Source organism: Dermacentor albipictus, chromosome 3 (assembly GCF_038994185.2).
Source record: "Dermacentor albipictus isolate Rhodes 1998 colony chromosome 3, USDA_Dalb.pri_finalv2, whole genome shotgun sequence".
Lineage (NCBI taxonomy): Eukaryota > Metazoa > Arthropoda > Arachnida > Ixodida > Ixodidae > Dermacentor > Dermacentor albipictus.
This window is the reverse complement of record NC_091823.1, coordinates 95316710-95343046: the sequence shown is the minus strand read 5'-3', so window position 1 is coordinate 95343046 and position 26337 is coordinate 95316710. Positions and strand designations below refer to the sequence as shown.

The window sequence follows — 26337 nt, the reverse complement described above, 5'->3', positions numbered from 1 at the left end:
CACATTGCTGCTGATAACTCGTACTAATTTCATAATTTGTAGAATACATACTCTTCAAATAATAAGAAAAGAATATTTTTAAATTGCGCTATAAAAATTTTTGTGATGTCAATATCCTTAAGATACGAAACTTGCTCAATTAAAACGTAAACAAGGAAATGTAAACCGTTCGGGACGCTGCGGGAAGACTAATGAGGCGTTATACCAACCTGCTGGTGAGTTGACGTTTATTTGCGACTTTCATTAGGTTGTTAAATCAGTTTCGTGTCGCGTAACCCTGTCTCAAGGTGTCGGCGAGCAACGGCTGGGGCCTCGTGCCCGTTTTAAGTGCCACCGAGTGACATCCCCGAACAGGAGTGGAGGTTCTCGTGGGGGGACGCATTGCCAGCCGGATTGCCAACTTAACCCGCCTGTTTTGCTCGTGGGCTGGCTAACAAAGCCATGCGCTGGAACGGACGATACTTTTTAGGCGCGACGGTGGACTCAATTTCTACAAACCGCGATTCGAGCGTCTGTCGTTCGATCCCAACTTGCTGGATCCCGCTTCGGCTCCCACCACTATCATGGAGGAATGCATGTCGGCGCTTCGCACGACGGGAAAGTGGGAAGAAATGTTTTCGTGCTCGTCGCGGTCGTAATTGTGCTTAACGTTAACCGAACGACTCGTGTGAGGTTGTTTTCCGACGTTTAATCGCAAATGTCGAACTATTTCAGCGGTTCTCAGCCGCATTTCTCAGTTTTTCAAATCTGACCTAAATCCCGTCGGCTGGACGCCGCCTTCTCGCTCCTTGGGACGTGGAACGTCTATTGTTGTCCCAGGCCGGTTCTGTGGGACTGTCGCGGAAGGGAGAGGGCGGGGTTGTTGCTTTCAAAGCCGCCTTTCTTTTTTCTGCGTGAGTGTGCGCGTGCGCTCTGCCAAGCGTTTCGTATGCGATTTTTCTTTTGCCGATGATTAAATAGACTAGCTTTTGTTCGCCTTAGCGGAACATGTGACGGTGGCAGGTGCGCTAGGCTTCCTTCGTCTCCCTACCGCATGGGAAGCTCCCTCTATCTCGGCCGGGCGCGCGGCTGTAGATAAGCGTGGCACTTGGCTTCGGGAGGCCGTGCTCTGCATTTGTGATAGGAATCTAACTAGTAAAGGACTCCGAACGAGTGTTTATCGTCTTTCGAATTTAGTTCGTCCGCGGAGCCTTTTAAACGCGGCTCGTGAAGGTCACGTGCGATCACTCACTTGCCATCTGATCGTAGGTTTCCGTTCATTATGATATAGGAAACAAAGGTAAGTGTTAAATTGTTCGAACTGATAGTTTGTCCTCTTGTCGGCGGTGGAAAAAAAAAAAATCCCACGGATGTCCCGTTAGTGACGTATTCGCGAGGAGTGTTTTTGCTCGTGTAGACTTTATAATTGGCAAATGTTGGCAAACAACTTGTGTTCATTTTAGTGGCCTGGAACTAATAACGATGTATACGAGCTAAGATATTTTGTTTGTCTTTGTAAGTGGCATGAAATAATTTTTTGTTGTCTTCTGTGGTAGATTTGCCTTGGTGAACAAGAACACCTGTTGTAGCATTTGAGGAACAAGATTGCGTTGATATGCAAACTTAATGGACGTTCTTGCAGGCCCACCCGTGCTGATGGTGCATTCCCCGGGTGCTTAATTCAGCAAATGCAAGCACGGTGTAAGTTCACAAGATCTGTGCTCTCGAGAAACTAAACGAACAGTGATATCAGTGCATGTCGGTACTTTCTTTTTGTCTTTTATTGTTTACTGATTTAGATTCTAAGGCATCTATTGACACTCTCATTCTCCTATCAGCAGAAATGTCGTTTTTCAAGCTTTGCATTAAGCCATCATTCTTGGCATGGGGTGTGTAGAGTTGATAGCAGTGTAACTGCTTCAACCATCCATCTTGTTCAGAATTGTGCAAATGTCATTGCCATCTTATTGGAGTTACAATCCATATTGTCTGTCATCAGATTTTGCACCTGGCGATGTAACAGGCTTTTAGTTGTCTGCGTTATTGGGGATGGTGTGATTGTGGCGAGCCTCGACCTTGGCAATGGGTAGATGCAACTTTTGATGAGGCTAACAAAACTAAGCACATATCTGAAGGCAAGCAGCTCTGTGCACACTTGTTTCACAGAGAGAATTGTTTGTGAAGTCACTTTATTTGTTCAGGTTGTGTGTTGCTAGTGATAATGCTGGTGTTTGAAACACATAATCCTTGCTTCCACTGGTATTGCTTATGATTTTTTTTGTATGCTCCACAGCCCTAACTTGATTATCGGCTTTAATCAGAGTAGGAATTGTCTCTGTGCAAACAGGTGACGTTGGCTGAAGATAGGGGCAATCTTGTGCCGCACGGCCATTCGTGAAACACACAGGACTGTTAAGATACAGTCCTGTCAGGAATTTTGTTACGCACTGTCCTTGTCTGAGCAAACCATGTTTTGTTTCATGTAGGAGCATGTTTTAACTTTTAGTGTGATGTAGTCTTCTTGTCAATGGCGTTTTAGCTAGACTGGTGCCTCAATAGCAAGAGTTCTGCTCATGCGTTAAGTCAACATCAGTGACTTGCTAGGGAATTCACATTTTTGTGCACATTGGTTTTCGACTGCTCCGCTTCAGTGCTGCACATGTGCACGGAACATAGTAATTCTTCTTAATGAAGTGTGACGGGCATTGCCCGTGAAGCATCCATACCTGATAATGGCTGCAACACATCCAGAAACTTCTGCATTGAACTTGATTCTCAACTGATTTTAATGGCCATTCAATTTACCATTCAATTTTAGCACTGTGTGTAATTCTTCAGCAATTGATTTTTGGCTAAATTTTGCCTTACGCATCGCAAATGAAGTATTCAGTGTCCCTGCGCTTCCAGTTGCCAATTAATTCACCCTCGCATTGTAGTTTGCTAGCCCCATGGTTAGCTCATGCTAGAGCGACTGCTTTGGAAAGGCACTGGTCCTGGGTTTTATAACCATATGAGGATGAATTTGTCTTCATCTGCGGAGCTTCCTTTCTGAGAGACCCGCATGGCCTTCATTTGAAGCTTTGTGCTAGAGTCGAGTGGATGACAATATTCCCTTTCATATATTTTGCCTTGTCCATCATGACTGGAAATTCTAAGGACACCCGCTGCGATATCCCAGCGGCTGTGGCTTTGTGTGGCTGAGCTCGAGTTCGCGAGTTCGAACCTGACTGCAGCGGCTGCATTTCGATGGGGCAAAATATGAATATGAAGTGCTTGTCCTGGCTACGAACTTGTTTTATGTATGGTGTGCACAATTGTGACCAGCCTTTACTGCAATGTTTCCACAAGGAACTTGTGTTTGAATAACAATGAACCTCGTCCTCTGTACAGGAATTACTTTCCAATGCTATTCTATTTTGCGCTTTGTCGGTGGACTTAGCTATGCTCTGCCTGTGCTATCACCATTAACGATCGGTCATGAGTGGTGGAAAGGAATAGAACGTAGCAAAAAGAACCTTTGTGTTATACCAATCTTTATCTTTAGATAATCAGCTTTTTTTTATACACCCACATTCTTGTCACTTGGCTCTTCATACTTGACCTTCGTACATGACCTTTTAAGGCCTTCTCTGGTTTCTTAGCGGCAGTGCAAGCTCTGGCTCACATTTTTAGAGAGAGAGGACAGGAAAGGCAGGGAAGTCAACCAGACGAGCACTCGGTTTGCTGCCCTACACTCGGGTTTGGGGAAAGGGCAATAGATAGAGGAAAAAAAGGTAGAGGACACACATTTTCCTTGTAGGCTTCCTAACAGTATTTCTCACTGTGCCAGAGATTTACAAGAAGAAACCCCACTTGAGTGGAAACCCATGAGACATGACAGGAAACCCATGCGACATGACAGTGCTTGTGAGTGATGCCTTGTGTGAGCAACAGCTGCGGCGATTGAATGTGTAGTTACTGTTGCAGGGTTGTGTTTGCTTGCCTCCAGTTCGACCCTGATTTGTCCTTCAGTGACATAACCACTGCCAACACCTTTTTCCATGAGTGCTATCACATGCAGAATCTTACCTGGGATCGAGCAGTTGTACTTTGAGGGCAAGACATTTTGCTTTGTCATAATCAACAGTGATTTCATGCTAGCTTCCTGAGAAATTTAATAGTAAATGTTTTCCCGAGTTTTTAACAGTGCATTCAATACCAAAAATGGTAACAGCACTGACTGGGGTCTAGGTCTTGGTATTTCATCGTTGCGCGATAAAAACGTTACGTGGCTGCAGTCACTGAGAAGGCATACTTAGCTACAACACATGAGGATTGATGGCATGCATACTTGGAGTTTCAGCGACATACTCTGCGATGATCACTTTCCGAGATATTATCGCCTCGGCAATAGGCACATTGAATAATTCAAGCAATTGATTACCTGTGATGTCATCATCCACTGCCAACACACACTTTTGAACGCTTCACAACACAAGAGAGAGTGCACCATGTTAGTGTAGAGAGGCTTGGGTGTATTGTTTTCGAACGTATCAGCCTAAGTACGGCTTCCGGGCACTGACTAGGGCTGATTATGGCTGCTTTAGGTAAAATAAGTTGAAAAGGAAGTGTGAAATGTTTTATTTTAATTATTAAATTGTGCTAGAACTCGCGTGGTTGCAAAGTACATTTTTGATGGTATTATAAAGTGACACACTTTGTTTCTCTGTCTGTGTGTCACCATTGTGCACCTCCAGAGTGACCTCGTCTCCCGGTGGAGAAACCACAGGAGCAACATGTTGTTCCTGGTGCCGCTGTCAGTATGATCCAAGAAACTGTCACTGAAAATTGTCACTTACACAAGGCAACACAATGCACTAGCCGATCAACAGTCAACAAATAGCGCTGTGCAAAACCTTGTGCAAACTGCCATAAAAAATACTATAAACTATGTTCTCTTTCCTATCTACTACACTTCACCACCAACCGACCGCGAGAAGGCATGTTCGTTTATTCATTATATGTCGGAAGCACCAAACAACACCATAGCATAAAATTGACATAGACCGAAACTACGGGATGGCGCTATTCATTTTCCGGTCTTGCTAAAGCAGTCAATCGGTGCGCATCTATTAGCGAAGGCGCGGCCAAGGCAATAATACTATTGCCAAAAGTTATCATTGCAGAATATGTCCCTCATTCGGTAGTGCTTGCGGCACTTCGAGGCAATAAGTGACTTTTTCTAGATGACCAGGCTTAAGCGATTGAGTGTTCATGGCAAGCCGTTGGTGCATGCGATGGCCAGTGTTGCGACTGTTGCGTCAGGGTGTCATGTGTGAAATTGCTTGCACTGCTGGTCTGCGCCGCACTCGCATGGCTGCCTGAGTGACAGCCCAGCAGCTCCCGTCAGTCAACACTGACCTTCGCACTACACTGTGTGCACCACGTACAACTACTCTAGCAGCCACCGCTGTTGTGCTATCCTGGTATTGATGGTGCATGCCCACCCAGCATGTGAAAGGTTGCAAGGCCTCCAGGGATGACCAGTGCATCTGGCTGCAGAAATAACGAAGCCAAGCTGGTTCGTCCAGTAATGCAGAATAATGGGGAAGTGCAGGTGTTGGCAGTGGGGTGTCTTAGAGGCACTTTTCAGCCCTTCAGGTGGGGTTTACTTGAAAGCCTGTGTGTGGACAAATCTTAAGCTGCAATCTGCTGTAAGCATGCTTATATTCGCAATAAGCGCACTTCAGCATAAGCATTAGTAGGTTAAGCCACTTTCTGACACTCGCAAACCAGATTGGCTCCGTCACTAGGTTTGTGAAGTGCTATGCTTCTATTGTTTCGTTTAACTGAATCCTGAGCTCAACTGGTATGTCCCTTTTCTTGGCTTGGCACACTGACATCATATAGGTTAGGACTGCTGCACAATAAATGTTTTTTTTATTTCGTGTGACATTGATTATTAGCTTGTTGCTGCTCGCGGCAAGGCTGACCTACAGTTGTTCACTCAGACCTGATGCAATCGCCTCGTGAAGAATGAACTCCAGATGAACATTATAAATCCCAAATTCTGGACAATGGATAAGAGCTACTACAGCACATTCAGTGTCACTGGTGTCTATTTTCCCTGCTGCATTTAGCACTTCAAGTGACTCAGGTTGATTATCTTGGCGGATAGCAGCTTGAAGGATGAAGCAAATGCATGCACTAATGCTGTCTGGCTGAAGTGGCACACATTGGCCATTGTTTTGTGTGACCCCTGCTTGAGAATCGCATGAAGTTGAGCATCTACTACGCTCTAGTGTCATTTATTGCCCTGCATGGATCTGAGTGCTGGTTCGCTACCAAGGAGATTGAACGCTGCCTAGCTGTAATGAAGGTGAAAGTGCCACACTGGATCAGTCACACAGCTCCCCAAAGGCTGTGTGAAGCAGTGAGTGGTGGACATGCTGTATATTGACCTTGCTGCCTCAAGACTCCACCTAGATCAAGCCTGCAATTGAGGAAAGTGGAAACTGCGATTCGTGCGATCCGGCCCCATAATTGAATGGGAGTAAGTCCAAGAAAAAAGGGACATGTCACTTTTTGCTAGCAAGTGGTTGTTGTATATCCTTGCTGAACCCAGAAGGAAGAACTACCAGATGACTCAATTTGGAAAGCCATCCGTCAACAAAAGCACTGAACTACAGCAACTGCAATTTCGTAGTTCACCACATCCAGAGAAACATGTCCGCCTCCCCTACCTCAGTGACAGCATCAAGGTGTTGATCTGGATTTTGATTAGCTAGTGCCTGGTCACCGTCTACAAGCAGGGAAGTACATGATTGACTCCTGCACCCAAAGACTGTCCAACAAGAGAAAAACCTGAAACGTCACTGTTAACAAGCAATTAAAATACAGTCGACGCTCACTATCACTGCAATGCCAGGTTGTTTTGGGAAACATGCTTAATGCATCTGCGGTGTTGCCTTGGCATTTTCAACAAAAGATAAGGCCAGTTGTCAAGCAAACACAAAGAAAAACAAGCAAACATTCGCTAGTACCAGCACTTTGCACAAATAAATGGGAGAAAGTTTTGTTTAGGCATTTATCAGCAAGCAATTTATCAAATATAACGAAGTAAGTATAAAATTTGGTTGGACAAAATTCATTTCAACCTAGTATTACACTGTAGCTAAACCCAAAATGAAAAAAATCTGGTGGCATCTTTGTTTCCACCTGGATCAAAGTATGTATTCTGACAAGGAAAATGTCAAATGCAGTCACTGATCAATTTTTAAGATGCTTTTTTTTGGACCTGCAATTTTATTCAGGCTTCCTCTTGGCAGTGTAACCTATACTTATAAAAGCAGCATGTAACGACAATCAAAATTTTGGATGCCATACAGTGTGCTGGTCGGCTTTTTTGGACATGATCTGCGCATGTGGTGCTGCAAACATGGCGGCATGAACAAAGCCATGAACAAACCAAACACGGTAGCCATGAACTCTGCGCTGTGTATGAGCAGAGTTGGTGCCAAGTTGTCTCTGCATCTATCTAACTGTAGCCTTGATTGCTGACTCCCAATGAGGTGGTGCTGGCTAGGTGGCGTAGGCAGTATTGCTGCGACAAAAGCTGAAGGCGAGCCATTGTGAGATGCCTGCCGTTCGTATGTTCATATATACCCACAGACCTCATCAGTGATCGAGCATGAGATCATAAGAAGTGGCTAGACTGGCGGCTGTAGTAGCAGAATGTGAGCATTCACATGGGCCCCTTTGTATACGAAAATCTGTCTGTGACTGTACTCTGCAAAAGTTCAGAAGCACATCTGGAATGGCATATTGTGGTAGCACCTATGCATTCTGGCTAGTGGCGTGGCACGGTTTGACTGCAGACGTGATCATCCCACATGGTGACACCGACCACAACATTGTGTATTAGTGTTGGTGCAAAGTGCATGTATGTAACTTTTGTTATTCCCACACTACTTCGTGGCACAGCTACCTACGGGCCATCAAAACCCATGGAAACTTTTTGTTAGTTTACTTGGCGTAGACTTGAACAAGAAGTTTTTACTGCATAAGTGGTTTTAGTTGGTTTTAAACTGACTTGCGTTCCACACAAGTTATGTAAACGTCCTTGCCTAATGTGGCAGTGCCGCCCTTGCCAAGCCTGCCAACTTCAGGCCAAGTGGGTAGCTAACTATTCTGACCCATTTGACTCCTTCGTTTGTGTTCTGGACTTTCGCTGCCCTTCATTCATCTCAACTTGGTAGCAAAGTTTGGGCATTATTTTGGCAGTCTTCTCGAAATTGGTTCTTGGACATCAGGGCATGAAGGCCTAGCTTATGGTAACACACAGGTGGCTCATCATGTCGCTGGCCTGGATTGGCATTCATGGTAGCTAATATATTGAAATTGTTTTGAAACTTCATGTACACAAATGCTCAAGCGTGTCAAGATTCTTGATTGCAATCGATTCTATTGTGAAAATAATTTCGCATTATTGCATGCATAATAGATACGTGCTAGCTAGCTGAATCCTCAGCCCAATGGCAAACACCTAAATTGGCAGACATAGAACACATGAACAATCCTGACCATTCCAGCTCTCATTTGCTTGTGGAAACCCAATCTCAGAAAAATTGAAACGGTCATTCACATTCACCAATGCGCAAACACGTCGAAATGCTTCTATACATTTTTATCTACTCCTTGAAGGCATCCTTGAAAGCCACCCTGCCATTGGTGATTGACCCTGTCCACATCGGGGCCAGAGAAATCTCAGTTTCAATTCAGTTTTCTAAGCTGTAGAGGCACGTAGTTTAGTGGCGTTTTCTACAACATGCCATGGATCCATTGTGAGAAAACAGTAAAGGCAGAGAGTTCAATAAACCAAGTTAAGTAACACTGCCAGAGTATCAGGCCTTCGACATAAGCAAGAGATGTCGTGACCATGCTATTCATTCAGACTGGAACTATCACTGATTGCGTGCTGCTTGCTCACCTCATTTTGATTAATTTCATTGCTTGATAACACTAACTGGCCATGCTTCTGTGGGCACCTAATTTGGTTCAGAAATTAAATAGCCCTAAATTTTGTTTTCTGCTGACATCAGTGTGTTTGCTTATAACAAATGTCAAATCTCACGAAGGTAACTGTCAAATGTATCTCCTTTATAGTGTGGCTGAGCATGGCTGAGCAGTAATACGCTTGGGCAACATAAAAGCTCTGTAGAGAGCTTTGCTAGTGAATTTAATGCCATTGTGAAACATTCAGGATATCTGGGCCACAAAAGCTTTATCACAGGAAGAGCTTTTTTGGAGGCCACCTCTTACTGTATATGGCTTTTGTTAGGATCATTGTGCATCAAAACTTCACCGAGTAGTGCCAGCTGTTCAGAGGGTAACCTCTCCACCGTTCTGTTCATGACCTGCACTCCACGAAAGAAGGAAGATGTGGCAAGTGGTAATACCTGCCTCAACACTGTAGCTGCTCTGTATGTCTCTCCTATGCAATCTCTCGCCCCTTCTTGTTCTCTTTTTGTCATTGATTTTACAGAAAGATGCGTGAAAAAATTGTTGCAGAAACTATTGAAATTCATTGTCAGAGTAAGTGATTAGCTTATGCAGACCATAGAAATCAGATGACTGCACGAACAATAGTACTTCTAGAACATACCACTGATGTTTAATGGCGATACAAATTATCGTCAACATGTTTTGATAGGCAGCATGACAATGTGACGACAAAGGAACAACAATGATAGAAGTGATAGCAGTGCAATGATGAGATACAGCTGTATGCTCAAGGTGGCTTGACAACAGAATCTTGGCAATGTGACCATGACAGCATGGTGATGGCAGCATGACAAAGATATGGTGACAGTCTGATGATGGTGGTATGATGATGGCGGCGTGCCTGTGCTTCCTTCTCCATTTGTTTACTCCATGGAGGCCAGAAACTCCCACTATTCGCTATAAAATCATGCAGACCCCACCCTCTGTAGGAGTTGGTCTAAGAGGAGCTGTGGTGAGCTAGCAAAATGAAACAGTGCATCTTGACAAGAGAGGTGCAACAGAATTTTGTGATGAATGCGCCCAGGAGGTGGAGAAATGCGACACAGTGCCCCTGCCGACTACAGTATCTAAACCTTCAGATGTCGTGCGACAGCATGTGCGTCTTGCTTTCAGAGACAAATGTGCCCGGCAACTTTGTTGTGCAAGAGCATGTGACTCCAGCAGAGAAATCTGGCCGCTGACCATGAAAACAGGTGAAAGCCCCAAAGAAAGCTACTTGCTTTAAATGTGAGAAAGACCAACTTTTGGCACCCTCTTTATGCCTTTGTCAGGTGCAATGCTTGCACTTGACTTAACCACTGAGGAAGTAGATGTGTTGGGCTGCAACCTTGGGTGTAAAAAAAGGTGTAAATATTGTTCAGCTGTTAACCCAACCAGACAGGCTGTTGTGTCAATGTTTCAGCTTCCAATCCTTTAGGGAGCTTCACAGGATCATCTTGCCCACCATGCACGTGGCTTCAGTGGTGCCAGGTCACCAAATTTGTAATTTTGGGATATTGCTCTCGCTGACATTAAGAATAAGTCACACGCAGTTGGTTACAAAAAAGGATAAGCAGAAGCTTCCCCGGTATAATTTCTGATAGGTGGAATGATGGCCTTCTTGCAATCAGCAACTGTTTTCAAAGTGGCTCAAGGAGGAGCTGCATTCAACATTCAAATGCTTTACGCTTATGGAACTCTGCAGATGCCAGTCATGACCAGTGTGGCTTAAAGGGACACTAAAGGGGAGAATGATTTCTTCTGCATCAGTAAATTATCGTTCTACAACACCAAAAACACCACTCTTACAACAATAAGACGTCTGGTAAGCCAGAAAAAGTGCACGAACGAAATACGGGTGGCGACGCCTACTTAAGTTATTGCACCTGGGGGCTGTGATGTTTTGGATTTTGATGGCATCTTCTAGGGCCTACTAATTATATATAGCGGTACAGATTGGCTACATTGTGTTCTAAAGGAAGCAAATATTAAACATGGCAAGTTTCGGGAACCTTTATTCAGCCAACGCGGCCCAAATACGAAAACATACTTTGGAGTCCCTGACATCACGCTGACATACAGGCGCTGGGGTTACGGCGCGGAATTCAAATACCGATACTTGAGACCTTCATTTTCTCATCTAATAACAAAATAGTCTTTTGAAAAGACTGCCTGCAGGGTTCTCAAACAGTGCTTCATTAGTCTAAACTGATTTATTGTTTTGCTTATGTGTCCCTTTAATAGCAACAATGAAGAGGCTTCAAAATGTTTTGCATTGATGCTTGCAACTCATTTTTTTTGCTTCCATTTCCTTTCTGCAGGACTGAAAGGATGGTCGTTCTTTTCTCTGTTTGCATGCTGCTGAGCATCCTTCAGGAGGGTTGCTAGCCTATGCCCTTAGTTTGTCCTGAAAGGGGTAGCTGGCCTACATTACCGGGGTGTCGCACAGAGGCTAAGTGAGCCCACGCCATCATCTTTATCGTCATGATGAAAGTGGCCTGTTGGTGAGGAGTTGAAATCTGGAGGCTGTATGAAAAGCAAAAGCTTAATTACATTTTTATAGGAGGTATTAGAGCATACACATTTACAGGCTAAGGGATCACCAATCACACTACACGTTTGGGCATGCTTAATCAAATATCTATGTAAATGCTTATCAGAATGCAGCTCACGAGATGTCCATTTAAGTATCACCTCCCTTCCTCAGATCCCTACACCAGGGAAATCATGATGACGCATCCCCTCGAACAACAGGTGGTGTGAACACATCGTTGACCCCCTCCTTTGTGGTAAAAGAGCGCAACGACACATGCACCTTTGATCGTTGAGCACCAAGTGAAAAGGGATGCAGCTGGAATACAATGCTAATTTTTCCAGTTTTGATGTGCCTTGGCTTGTTCGATGAGCTGGCATGAAGCACCAATCGTTTCAGGAATTAGCTGGCTCTCCATTGCGGTCGGCCTGGTCTGCTTGCAGGGATTTATGATCCCTTTTTAACATGCCCATTTGAGGAATTTCTTGTAGGAGTCCAGGTAAGCGTTTCTTTATTGTGGTCCCATGACAAACACCGCCACTTAACCAGTACTTAATAAGCATGCAGGCCTTGGAAGACAATTTTCACAAGGATGGCCGGCCCGGGCAAGTTGCTTGAATAGAATGTGCCTTAACTGCTCTGCAACGAAGACAAGCCTTCTTTAAGAAATTCCCAGACAGCAGCACACTATCTAAAAGCTTCAGTGGAATGCTGTTGCCAATACAGTGAACTTCCGTTGATCCCACTCGAGTTAGTTCAATATTTTGGTTAAATTAGGAGTTCGTGGCCAGCACCCATGCATCTCTAAGGGCCCAAGCCTTTTTCGATCTTATAATTCGTCTTTCTTGAATAATTCGAACCTGACCAGTCAGCAAGCATGCACTTAACACCTATGGTGACCCCGATAGCGGGCGGCCCTTTTACTGGCAGCGTCTGTCTCGGCAGAGCTCAAGGGTCAGTGAATGCATTGAACTCACGTGATCTCTCCTCGGAAACGGCTATTTTCGGCCTGCCCCAGGAAGATATTCAAGCAATACTAGTAGCTCACGATGTCTGATTATGGTATTTACTCGATTCTAACATGCATCGATCTTCTTTCCCAAGAAAATTAAAACCAAAAACTGCGTTTGTGACATTTGTTTGCTTTGCCGCAAAACAAATGTTTTGCAGCCAAGCTAACTTTAATACCCTGTGCAGCAATGAAGACTAAAAATCTGGCCGCCATTGTGCAACACATATTGACGATTTTTCTTGTTGAGGAATTGGATGCCCGTTAGATTTCTACTTTGGCCACATAGAAAGCAGGCGGGTGTTTGATGATTTAAATTAATGAATTAAATCATCAAACCAAATTAATCAAGTGTATTGCCGTTTTTTTCTGCAGCTTGCTTAGTTTTGACCTGCCGAAAAATTCAGTGATTCACTGAATTTCACTGCCAAAAATTCACTGACGGGACGAATTTCATTGGTCCCGTCAGGATCAAAATAACAGAAGTCGGCTGTACGAAAGTGAGGCCATCATCCGCTCTTGGGCTATCAGCTGAGTGTAGCAATATGGCAAAAGTTAGTGCGATCAGCCTGACTGCTTGACTGTACTAGTACACTTTATCCGTGAGCTTGGAAAGGAGCAGGATAAGGTTTTGTAAATGTGTGCTCCTGATCAGTTCAGATGACTTCTCATCTTTATGAAATGTCCATTGATGCTATATGGCAAAGCTGCTGATGTTCTTTTGCATCATCTTTCAAATACTTGCCTGCTCGTTCCAGCATTGCACTGTTCTCCGTGTTGAGCATAGGCTGGTAAGAGAAAGCTTTAGCACTGGGTCAGGTCCTATTTCTACATTAGAAGGTGCGCAGAAAATTTTAGCCAATCATTCTACAAGTTAATAAACAGGTCACTATCATCTAGTGGCCTTTATTCCTTACATCAACAATCTTAAGACATTCACTGAAGGCAGCTTGCAGAAAGGAAAGGGTACGCAGAAAAAGGTGCAGTCTGTTCTTCCCCGATTAGCTGCTGGGAACTTTGAATCAGCGCATTAAATTTAAGTGTACATCCAAGGTTTGCAAGTGCTTGCCTCTCCCATTGATGAAATTTGAGTGGAAAACGTGGATGGAGCTTTTGTGAACTGCAGCAAGAACTTATACATTTCCATCTTGAAGATGCTGGGAACACTGCATCTCAACATCTGCTGCAGAACACAGTTACCAAATTTAAAAGGCTCAAGGCATACTTAAAGAGACGCTAAAGATAAATAATAAGTCTTTTTACACTGACAGTTTATAACGCTGTCTGCCTCGGCTATGGGAAGATGTGGGTTCAAAACTGCAGTACTACCCTTTCCACACTGGTTACCCAAACGGGCAGAGGAGTCCCCTGGCTTTGCTTTTATTGTTGGTGAACTGTTCTAGGGAAGGAGCCCGTGTCATGCAAATCTCATGAAACCCTGTGGGCACAGCAAACCTTGTAAAGGGGTATCTGGGCCACTCCCATGGTGGCAATTTTACATGCAGTGTCTCAGAGCACCTATTAGGTGGGAATGCTGTCTGGTTGGGGGAGTAACGCCCCTTTACAAATGTTGAGGTCTCATAATTGCCAAGCAATTAGTCAGTAGCACCCTTGTACCTACTGAATCATGATAAAGTAATCTTTCAAAACTGTATTTTTGATATTTCGACCACCCGCCGTGGTTGCTCAGTGGCTATGGTGTTAGGCTGCTGAGCACGAGGTTGCGGGATCAAATCCCGGCCACGGCGGCCGCATTTCGATGGGGGGCGAAATGCGAAAACACCCGTGTACTTAGATTTAGGTGCACGTTAAAGAACCCCAGGTGGTCGAAATTCCCGGAGTCCTCATACTACGGCATGCCTCATAATCAGAAAGTGGTTTTGGCACGTAGAACCCCATAAAAAAAAAATATATATATATATATATTTCGACCTTAAAATGTTGATCAGTATACAGAGGTATTGCAGCAGAACCCCGGGTTGGCATGTCATTGTGACATCACATATTTCAAAGTATCTTTTGCATTTGGACCAGTGAGGCCCTGTAAAAGTTCGGGGAGCTTACCAACTTTGGTTTTTCGGCTCGCCTTTTTTTAGAACACAATGTAGGCCATCTTTAGCGCTAAAAAAAAAAATAACCAGGCTCAGGCAGACAGCATCGAAAGCTATGACATTGCATCAAGATGGTGCAGAAACTTCAAGGCAGCATTGCTACTCACCTTTTGTGCATGTGCCTTTTCTAGGTTACCAAGCCTCCTCTCGTGCTAAGAGTTTTTATTTTTTTTTGCATTTTTAGAATGGTAGTTTACTAATACAGATCAAATAATTTTTCTGTTTAGTGTCGATTTAACAAATAGCACAGCAAACTAAAAGATATTGTTACAGGGATGTTGAAAGTATAAGGCTGTATTTACAATGTTTATACAAGGAGAGTCAATGGGGGCTAAAATGGCTGTCTAGGAACAACACGTAGCAGCCAGCGTCTTGCAATCTTCTTCCTCTGTCTCTTCTTTCATCCTTCCGTAACAATATTTTTTGGAGAAGTTAACTCGCAGAATTGTCCTTTGGGTGGTCAGGGGCACATTGCCATGCGAAATGTGTCTCTTGCCATAACAAGTTTTGGCAGTTATTGTGCATTCATTTGAGCAATTTCTTGCATGATTTAAATTTGAAACAGAATGCTTTGTAGCTTTTGTTTACCATTTCATTTTTTGGTCATGTTCCTTCAGTATAGCAAGTAAAAATTTGTCATTTGTCTGACTTTTGATTCACTGCTTTTGACTGCAATTTCAGTTATGGTTAAAAGAAAATATGTTTTGTCAATAGCAGCACTACAGCTGCTGTACTCTATCAGACAGCAGTGAGGAGATGCTGGATTTTCATTAAAATTTAGAGCCCTCCACTGCAAGAAATTATGATGAAATATTGCTATGTAAAATTTTAATCTTCAAAAGAGAACAGTGATTTTTAATAGTCACCATAACTAAGGCACACGGATATCACATATATAGTGCTTCTTAATATTGGCTGCCATTGCAGTAGTAGAACTGAGCTATTTTACTGCTTTCTTAGCACTGCCTTTACAAATTTGGTGTAAATTTTAGTGCGATTTCGTAATCAATGCTATGGTGCTGTCAGCTCACAGTTTGGCCCTGAGAAGATCCTCTTAGCTTGCCTAACATAGCACTGTCTCCTGCTCCATTGGCGACTTGTGGAAGGAGTTCTCGCTTAGCCACCTTTTCACATAATGGCTTACTCTCGGTGACAAACTCCTGAGTGATCATCTTGTACAACCAGGTTTTGCTGGTACAAAGGCAAGCAATAAACATGACAACACACTTTTACAAACAATGTTTATGGCAAGCCAGAGATTTTGCCGGTATGCAGGCTGGTAGTGACTGAGTGTTTGCTGGAGTCGTACACAAATGTAGGGAATGACACAGAAGAGCAAGTTGTTTACCTGGGGACCTTCTTTCGTCGCGGTTGACAGACATTCCCCCTGGCACTCGCCGGACACTGCCGATTTTGGCTTTCTGCCTTGCACTTTTCTTTGTTCCACTCACCGCGGCCATGTGATGGTCTGCATTTGCGACCAATTTGCAAGAGGGTTGCACTGCCAGTTGGGGAACCACCTGGTTCCCCACACCTGAAGATTGGAACTAGGTAACTGCGCTGTTTGCTTCCGCTGTGCATGCAGGAGCACCAGGAAAATATGACCTTCCATAGTTTTCGCATGGCGGAACGCAATAGTTGCACTTTGGTCAAGTTGGTAGCCAAATTTTTAAATGACCGCAGCAGTGAAGATACAGAAGCTTCTCATGGGCTGTCTATAATGTTCCCGTCGACGTCCATACTGCTTTAACGATATCTCGCACAATGTTAGATGCTCATGACTGCGTGTTATTTTGACAATTCTGTTGGAAGAATATCAAGGGTAACTTTGCTGTTCCTGCTGTGGGTTGCTTTAATCCATTAGTGTTTCGACAGCACATGTACAAATTATTACGAGCAATCCTGCTTGTCACCCGCCGTGGTTGCTCAGTGGCTATGGTGTTGGGCTGCTGAGCACGAGGTCGCGGGATCGAATCCCGGCCATGGCGGCCGCATTTCGATGGGGGCGAAATGCGAGAACACCCGTGTGCTTAGATTTAGGTGCACGTTAAAGAACCCCAGGTGGTCTAAATTTCCGGAGTCCTCCACTACGGCGTGCCTCATAATCAGAAAGTGGTTTTGGCACGTAAAACCCCAAATATTATTATTATTAATCCTGCTTGTCATGTGGGGTTTTCGTTCACACAAGAGTGTGAAGTCAATTTTAGACCTTGCTTTGACCTAGTCTAATCTCTCATATTTTGAACACGGCCTGCGCAAGTGTCCTTATTCATTACTGTACAATATTGTGTAACATTCCACATTACTATACAGCAATTTAACAAAGCTCCAGAGCCAGTAGAATGCACACTTGACCACTTTGCTTGCACAAAACGCTCATCAGACGCAATAATCAAGTATGAGGAGGCTTCTGCATGCTCTCTGACCTGACAACCATTGCTTCATGAGTCTAAAGAATGCAGTAAGAAACGAACCAGGTGCTTGCTGCAATGAGTAAAAGCAAGTGCTCCCTGTACAATAGGAACTTGCCCGTTTTCGCAATTGTGAAGTTACTGTTTTCCCACATAGCATGGGCATCACTATGGCTAGTATTGACACCAAGAAATCTTCATAGCACTTTTATTCTGTGACTTGCATCTGACTCGTCTGACTTAGAAAAGTTGGGAATGAGGAGCCAGGTGGATATTTTATATACTTCAGATTTTTTTACACTCAGTACCTGTGCTTAAAATAAATTATTACTTTCATTCGTGTTGCTTGAGGTACATTGAAATTTGACATAAGAAATCTCAAAAACTGTCTGAGAAGTTATTGCTGATTTAGATACATTCTAAATACCTGTGACCAGACTAATTTTATGTATCATAGTAAACGTTTTGACTACTACGTATTGAAATAAAAATTAAAGACCATAGAAGCCCTGAAAATGGGCATGTTTCTAGTGATAACGAAATAATTAAACAACTCCTTTGCAGGCTCTTGCATAGTAAATGGTGGGAACACAGAAAAATGAAGAAGGCATTGTCCACATTGTTAATTATAAAATAATGCTATTTTGTCCATGGAGGCAGATTAATGGTTAATGGTAGTGATGTGTTAGGGAACACAGTTCCAGTTTGGCTACTGTGTGAGGAGAAAGTGGTGACAAGAAAGAAGGTGGTAGTATGTGCACTCAGTTGAGCAACATTTAAGGGGTGGTTTTGTGTGCAGCAATATGTGTGACAGCGTAGAATGTAAGGCATCTGGCAAAGTGAACTGCTATAAAACTTGCAAAATAATAAGCTAGTGATAAGTCGTGGGCAGAAAAGGGTGTCCAAGCCCAACTCTGCTCTTAATGAGGACATGCTGATGTCGTATGTCATAGATATGATGAGGGAATGAACCTTATGGTGCAATTCTGTGTGAATTCAAGTGTGCTTATGAGGTAGATCTAGTGAGAATTTCATATGGGAGATTCATGTTCAATTTTCATCCTAACAGTTGTCCTATACGCTAGCAGCTTTACACGTTGAGGGACTTAAGTTAAGGTTTATAACGTGAGGCTTTATTAGCAGATTATGTGATGTTAGCCACATGCTAGCACCAATTTAGGTCACGCATGACAGTAATGCCCCAACATTTTAGTGTCTCAATGGTGTCAGTAAAGATGTTTGTAATTGTGTAAGGGAAGTGGAAACGATTGCGTCTATGGCAAATTGACTGCTTTACATTTAGTTGGGTTTAGGAGCACGAGCCTGTATACATACATTCAAACTGTTTGTATAAGTCATTCTGCAGCCATATGTGGCGATTAATGTCATAGATAGATACGCTTGTGATGACATGCAGGTGTCACCATTTTGAACTGTATTTGTAAAGAATGATGGGCTTAATTACCCAGTGTAAAACCATTGCAGAGTCCTCTCCCTCTATATTGATAACAATGCTGCCATCTTGATACCACACTAATCTTAGGGCATGTTTCTATACACCGTTTTTCATGGGCGCCATCATATTGCCATGCAGTGGTGCCATCTATGGGCAGTAGGCATGCTGGCTTGGGCGAGCACTCCATTTTGCATGGCAGGTATACGTTTGGTGATAGTTTCTGGAGTTTGTTTTCGCACATGCGCGGTCTATTTAGCATGACGTGCGTCTTCTACACGCTAAACGGTGCTCTGAGACGTACTGAAGTGGTTTAAGTCGGTATGGCCGGACTTTCTGCTGGCATTGAGGTGGACAGAGCTCGCAGTGCGATGTATGCGTGCATATATTTGAGCCTACAATCAGCCTCGGAGATCAGTTATGCATTTCTGAATGTTCCATTCACTAATGTGACCTTACTGCACTATTATCCTCTAGTTCTAAGCTGCGGTTTAGGAGAAATAAAACATACGCGCCAATCGTAACAGCATGGGTACCGTTCTGCTACGATAGGAGCTGTGCTGTTATACTTTGACAAGCGTTTTGTAAACAAAATAGTTTTGTTTAGTAATAACAGTATACCTTACATTGTGAACTATACTTGTCCAGCAAAGCGACCGTTTACAAACTGTGCGAGCATCCTAAGCAGTGGTAGGTGCTGGATTACAGATATCTTCGTTCTATATAGCCCATGGTCCATGCTTGCGGCATCAATGTTTAAAGATTTATAAACGTTGTGCGGCGTCACTATGCGAGGTCGTACTGGGGCATTAGCCCGCTTTTCTGTCTTTTTCGAGAAGGGATGATAACCAAATTTTTTTGGTTGTGTTCGTTCCATTCTCTATGACGCAGTCACACATATTACAGGAATTTTGTTCTCAAAAATAGCCATCACATTCTTTTTACGCGATCCATCTGGGATATTATGGCTTTACAGCGCAAGAAGGCAGTGCTGAAGCACATAGCTTATATAGGTATCATGCTGGTTCACCAACCATTGAGGTGAACCAACCATTGCTGTGTTGAGCAGTGCCAGCAGCGTCATGGAGAAGGCTAGTGCAGACATATAGTGATTTCAAACCAACTAGACTTGCAATGTGTCAGAAGTATGCCGGTGTATCACAAATATTTGATAGCGCCTGTCGCTTATATGTTTCAGGGTTGCCTTAGATTGTTCGTACAGGAGCATGTGCTCTTATGTTTTAGTCCCTACGCCAATCGATCAGATAGTGAGCAGATTTACCATTTCAGGTTGCGAATACAGAGACACCAGTTCTCTTGATTGAATTAAAACTGATATACGCAAAATAGTTCACAACACATACACACACCGTGGCTGATAACGCGTGTCATGCGTTTGCACCCCCAAGAGATATTTCCGCATACTGTAGTTACTGATGCACCGAAAGGCTTCCCTGACGACCTTATATGACCAGACATTGTGTAAATTTCACAAAGTATCATCTAAAACATTTCGAAATCGTTCCGCAGCTCGCGACAGCAATACCTACTTTCAAGCAGGGGCGCGCCGGATCGCACAAGCCAGAGAGGAGGAAAGGCTCGCCGCGCACTGTTTCCTCCTCGCCCGATGAAAAGGCTTATAACAAGGTTTGAAAAATCCTGAGAGCATAATGATCAAATCACACACAAAAAAAGCTCTTCTGGTTGGTATGCCTTCCTATAAAATGGATCTTCAAGGGGAGTACGGTAGCGCAATTAAAAGATGGGACAAAAGAAGACACATAGGGACACACACAGCACTGTGTGTGTCTTCTTTTGTCCCGTCTTTTAAAGGTGCTACCGTACTCCCCTTGAAGATGCATTACCAACAAGCCCACATTGCAACCCTCGTGAACTATATAAAATGGAGTAACATCAAAAGTTGTACAATTTTATTTTGAAGGTTCATTTACAGCAATTTATGTAAAATTAAGTGTGCAGTGTATCATTGAAAAATTTTTATTAGAAGATTCGTTATTCTTGTTGTGTATGAAAGTGGGTTCTGAAGAAATGAACGAGAATTGAAGTACCTGTAGCACTCGCAACAAACTTTCAAGAAAACTTACATTCACCAGATTTGCAGCTGGTTGCTTCCTAATTCTTGTTCTTGTTTAATTTTGGCCATGAGGCACTTCATATTTTTCTAGCTTGTTTTGAAGCATCGGTACTGTAGCAGGAGGTATTCACATTGAATAGCCGGTGAATTGTTAGACATCTGTTTACTGTGTAACGACCATGTTCTAGTCTGACTGGTTTCAACCTATCAAGTGTGTCTTTCTTGACATTAATGAAGTGTAGAGAGCGTGAGATATAGCAATTAAGAATCGGAAGGTTCAAATAGGTGTCCATGGTGGCCCTTTGCCAACTCGTATATTTGAAGCAGTTATTCAGGGCAAGACAGTATGTGACAGAGTGCCAAGATCTGTACTCATTTATTCCAAAAGTACTGCAGCCCCTTTACATTACAAAGTTTCAAAGCACTTCCTGGAGTGCTCCTGTCACCAAGTTGTTTGTGCATGGTGACTTCTGTGTATTGTTCTTGACAAACTTTCGTTTCCCTATCCTTCATGTTCAGGTCTTTACCATGCTGTAGGTACTAGAACAAATAAGAAAACTACAGTTTATGAACAGAACAAAGGAAAGCAATTTGCTATTTAACACACGACCCAGGGTAGTGTAAACATGTTTTAAACATAGTGCATCCCCTTTCTGAGAGCTTATTTATTACAAATGGGAATATCCACCCGGTCCCTTGCACATGATGGACTGTGCGCTTCCTGCCCACTTTCCTCCCTTGCGCGTGTGAGATTGAGCTGCCATTGTCGATTCACCCTCGCACACTTTCACTCGCAAGCACAGCATATGGCGCACGGCAACGATGTTATCACCCTTGGACTTTATACTGAACATCACTACAACGGCGATGGCAGAAATGTGTCTCGAGTGTCCAAATAATTGCTATCACAATAAAATTCTGCAACACCATTCACTGCTTGTGAAGGGAGCAGACATTTCAGAAAGGGCTATCCGTTTGGCCTGAAGCAGGCAGGCTGGGCACTGGCACGTTGATATTGACTTGATTTTCGTTTCATCATGATACTAGAAGCCAATGGGCAACCTAGCCATAAAACACTTCTGCAATAAAAGAATGCTTGGCTATTAATGATCACGAGATGGCAGGGGCATCAATTGGTCATTACTTGACGTAACACTTGAGAAATGATGGAAAACCCTTTGATTATTCAAGGCACGTTTGTGTGTACATTTGTGTCACTAAAGAAGTCTTTTAGAGTTAATGGTATGTTATGCTCGAATTGTACATCGTCACACTTGTAGACATGAGTCATTATTGCTGCACATTTTGCTGTCATGATTTTAACTTGCTCAATCATTTTCTAGGTTTTCAGGTAACACTGCCACCGTGTAGAGCTGCATAGGATGGATCTTGAGGGGGAGGTGACGACACCCAGAAGTGAAAGCATGGCTGTGACAGGACGAGAGATGAACAACACGACTACCGCAGCAAGCAACAAGTCTGGTGACGAGCCTGTACGTGACAACCGCTCGTACGAGTGCGATGTTTGCTTCATGCGTTTCACCCAGTTTGCCAACATGCGGAGGCACAAGCTCAGCCACTCAGGCATCCGCCCTTTCGAGTGCCGCTTGTGCCTTCGGCGTTTTTTCCGCAAGGACCATCTTGTTGAACACACTGTCCGCAAGCATTCGAAGCAGAGACCACTGCGCTGCCCCTTCTGTGCAAAGACGTTTCCCTCTGTGCCCATGCTCAAATGTCACCTCTCCAATGCCCACTCGTCAGGCTACACTCCTCGCAGCAACATTTGCAACATATGCGGTTTTGTTGCCACCTCAGCCGGCGGAGCGAAGATTCACTACATGACCTACCACGTTCGCAGAGCCCTGCGGTCGTCATCTCCAACAGGAAATTCACCAGGCCTTGCTTCCTTGCTTTCTTCACCATACCAGGGTCCAAATGGTGAAGTCTGCACCTTAGGGCCAAGTACCATGGCGGCAATGGATGTGTACCGTGAGTCCTCAGAGGATGGTGTGGGTGCCATAGAGGTGCATCACATTGAAGGAGACTACTCGGAAATATCACCTCGAATCACGAGCGTAACATCTCAGCGTGACTCCGCTGACAAGACTGGTGAGGAGGATGACGATGACAGCATGATTGTGGTCAAATCGGAGATGCAGGAAAACATCACTGACACGCTTACCGCTGACAACGGCGACACCAACAACAACAACACAAATGCTAGCAACAACAACGCCTCTGCCAGCACTGGCTCTGGAACAGCTGGAGCTGATGAGAGCAGGGATTCTCCTCGGGACAACCAGTCCTCTGCCGAAGACCATGGGTTCATTACCTCTGATACAGGAAACTGGACCATGCCTTCATCTTCGTCGTCTCAAGAACACTGCTCCTTGGGGACCAGTGGGCAGTGGAGTGCAACAGCAGTACATGGAAACCACGACCTTGGTATAGTCATCTCGCCTCCTCCGACTGGCGCATTTGGGTCCACTTCTGTCGGGGATAAAGCCGACGAGAAACAGATGCGCAGCACGCCAGAAACATCTACTGCCGATGGTGACAGTGGCGTTGACATGCGCTACCCAAGTCCTCTGGCATGCCAGTATTGTGATGTTGTCTTCTACGATCGCACTCTGTACCTTCTACACCGTGGCGCTCACTCGTTCCGCAAACCATGGAGGTGCAACCTTTGCGGTCACCAATGCAAGCACAGGTATGACTTTGCCAGCCACCTGGTTGCTCACCCGCACATCTGACAACGCGTGCCGGTTGATCACTGTGGAGCACCGCCACCTCAAGGATAAGGAGTGGTTGTGACACATTGCATTTGTTTGTCCTCCTTGTTGCATTATATGTGGGGTGTAAGATGTCGCGATGCTGTTTGGGCAGTGTGCTGTCGTTTCTGAGAGCTGTATTTTATAGAGATATGAGGTCTTCTGTTTGTCGACTGCGCTTAGTGAGTGGACTGGTGTGAAACGCAAGTTGAAACAGCGATCAACCGGTGAAAAAAAAGCGTGCATGCCCAATGTTGTGTTGACTGATCATGACTGTAACTTCTTTTCTGTGGGAGTTGGCAGGCTACAGCTGCTCCTATGGCTGATGATCGTGCCTTGCAGACTAGCATTTGTCGGAGGAATGTTGCCTGTTGGTAACTTCAAACGAGTGGATGCCATCTCGCAACCATTCTAAACATCTCTTCTTTATCCAGCGTGTGCCTTATTCATTGTTGAAACAAAGCATAATTGCTGTTTTTACTGCATGTTTACAAGAGCCACCTGGCTCCTTTCTACTCACAGTTTCTTACTCTCCATGTCCAAGCATGACCTGTACCTTTCATGTGGTACCATGGTGCAGCATAATAATAATGGAGGAGCACTATTGCTCTGCGTGTTAATTAACAATTCTTACCTTTCACCAGTCTATCTATCATCTGCATCACCAAAGTGCCTTGTATTGCAGGTAAACTGAACTTGTTCTCCCCATAGTTGGGGTGAATCTCAGTGTTGACTTTTTCTTCCTCTGCTCATAACCCCAAGTCCTGTATATTTACTCCTGCTTGAGAATAAGCTATGCATTATATATACATTATTTGCTCCTGCATTTGTAAGACACAGGGCTTCATTCTTTTTCTTTTTTATATAGCACATACAACACATGTTACGAGCATGTTGCTGTAGAGTGATGGTGTACGATTCTGATCGTGTGTGTGTATGTATTACAGCATCAGTAGCACTGTCAATTTTACTGTTGCAGTTTTCCTTGTTGGATTGTGTTTAGAGTCAGTGACTGCATAATAGGGTCTAAAATGCCTGAAATCAATCATGTGCAGTGTAATTTGATTAATGCAAGGCTCAACAGACAATTGTGAACCACACATGGTCTTGGAACATGAATAGGACTAAGGCAACTTTTGGTCACATGTTTTTTGTATAAATAAAAGAATGCATTTTCTATGCATTTTCTAGTTTGCAAATAACACAGAATACTATTTTTGTGGTGCTATATAACCCAGGGACTGTTCCTAGGAAAGCATTCAAGCATAAATGCTCTATTATTGTGAACAACTTTTTGTTTGATGAAATTCCCTCAGTGATTTAGGTGATAAGGGCTGACAGCAGTCATAAGATGATTGCTTGTGTGTCACTTTCTTAAGCCAACATATCATGCCTTATATTTGTTTTCTAACTACAGAGGCCTACTATAGCTGTATAGATTTTATACTATTGTCCACATTAGCTGCCATGGTCAATATGCAAATGCATATTAGGCCCCGCCACCTCCTTTTTTCTTTTTGATGACAACCAATGTGCCTTATAACACCAGAGTTGAACATTCCTATGCAGATGCTACTTGCAATCACAAACCATTATGGACACTTCATCAAAATTTGTGTGAGCTGCAGAGGCGCCGCTTGAACCTGACCGACTATCAGGGATTCATTTTATTTTCATCTAATGTCAATGCATTAGCTATGTTTTTCTTAATTTGTGATTGTGGTTTGGTGTGTTGTGTTGAACAAAATGCTTTTTGCTTGCAGAGATGGTTGCTGTACTGGCTGTATAGTCTATAAAGATGCCAGTTCTGGTCTCTCTTTTTATACCGGTGGATCAAGTCGCCCATAGTGTGACTTGAGAAATGCAATATGTTGTGTATTGTGTGTGTGGTCGTGCAAGGTTGAGCATGCTTTGTGTCCCCCTAGCAGATTGCTAGAATTTCAAAATTTGAGTGTGCAATATGGTGTTGGGATCCTCTTGTCACCGCTTGTGCAGTGTTTATTTTTTCCTTGTTTTCTTGCAAATTGTATGTCTGTTGTTTGTCTTGTGTTGCTTCAGTTATTATGAAAGCTTAGCTGTCTAGAGGCACTAAGCCTGTATTGTTACCATATGGATTAGTACCAGTGGCAGGTGTCATGCTTTGTTTAGGTGTGAAGTTTGATCAAAACTGCTCTCTTCCGACGCCTGTGTGCCTTACTCCACATTCGGAAGCCTCGAAGACTTGTTCTGTTTCTTATAGGTGTTTCCGCAGTGCCTTGCTGCTTCCACTATTCCATTCTGCCTTAATGAAGGTATAAGCTGAAACTACAGATTTTCTCGAGGTGTTTTTGTCATTGCATTTGTCTCCAAAGAGCAGTGTGCCGATCGAAGGAAGATATAGGGCTGCATGATGTAATTCAACCTAACATTGTCTTATACTTTTGTGTTGCATAATATGATATAATTAGTACATATTTCATAAGTACATGCCATATTATGACACATCAAAATATATGTTTTACTGAATTACATTACAGATACCTACATCTTTTCTTCACATGTGACAAGCTATGTATTGGTCGTGAAATCAAGCAGTGGAAGGTCTCCGGTCTCTGTACTTTGCCTGCTACATATGAAACAAAGGGTAAATTTGAAACGGAATATAGAGGCACAGCGCAGGGGTTGTAAAAGAGATTACTGTATCTTGCACAGTTTGGTTTTAAGATGCATGCATTAGCCGCAATGAAATTTCGTTTTTCTGCAGTGCTTCAAAAAGCTTTCGGAGTCATGAGTGCACCTTGTACATCGAAATGCATTTGTTCAATCAAATTACTATGCACGGTACAGCTCACAGTAAGACTGTATTGTTTAATGCGAAATTAAAAAGGAACTCCTCCACCTCCCTTCCTTTGTTTTACCAACAAGGAATTGTAACCCATTTTCTTGGCATATAAAGTCTTCATTTGTACCTTGTG

General features: G+C 43.6%; 1 protein-coding gene across 2 annotated transcripts; it reads left to right on the top strand.

The window, feature by feature from the left end:
* Nucleotides 1-87: 87 nt before the first annotated feature.
* Nucleotides 88-26337, top strand: LOC135902933 (zinc finger protein ztf-16-like). Of its 2 annotated transcripts, none has more exons than XM_065433254.2 (3): nt 88-215; nt 1622-1680; nt 21956-26337. In XM_065433254.2, the coding sequence occupies exon 3, from the start codon at nt 21995-21997 to the stop codon at nt 23363-23365; it is 1371 nt and encodes a 456-aa protein (XP_065289326.1). In that variant the 5' UTR covers nt 88-215; nt 1622-1680; nt 21956-21994; the 3' UTR covers nt 23366-26337. The 2 variants fall into 2 exon arrangements, with proteins under 2 accessions (XP_065289326.1, XP_070391902.1); XM_070535801.1 differs by lacking the exon at nt 88-215 and adding an exon at nt 861-1279.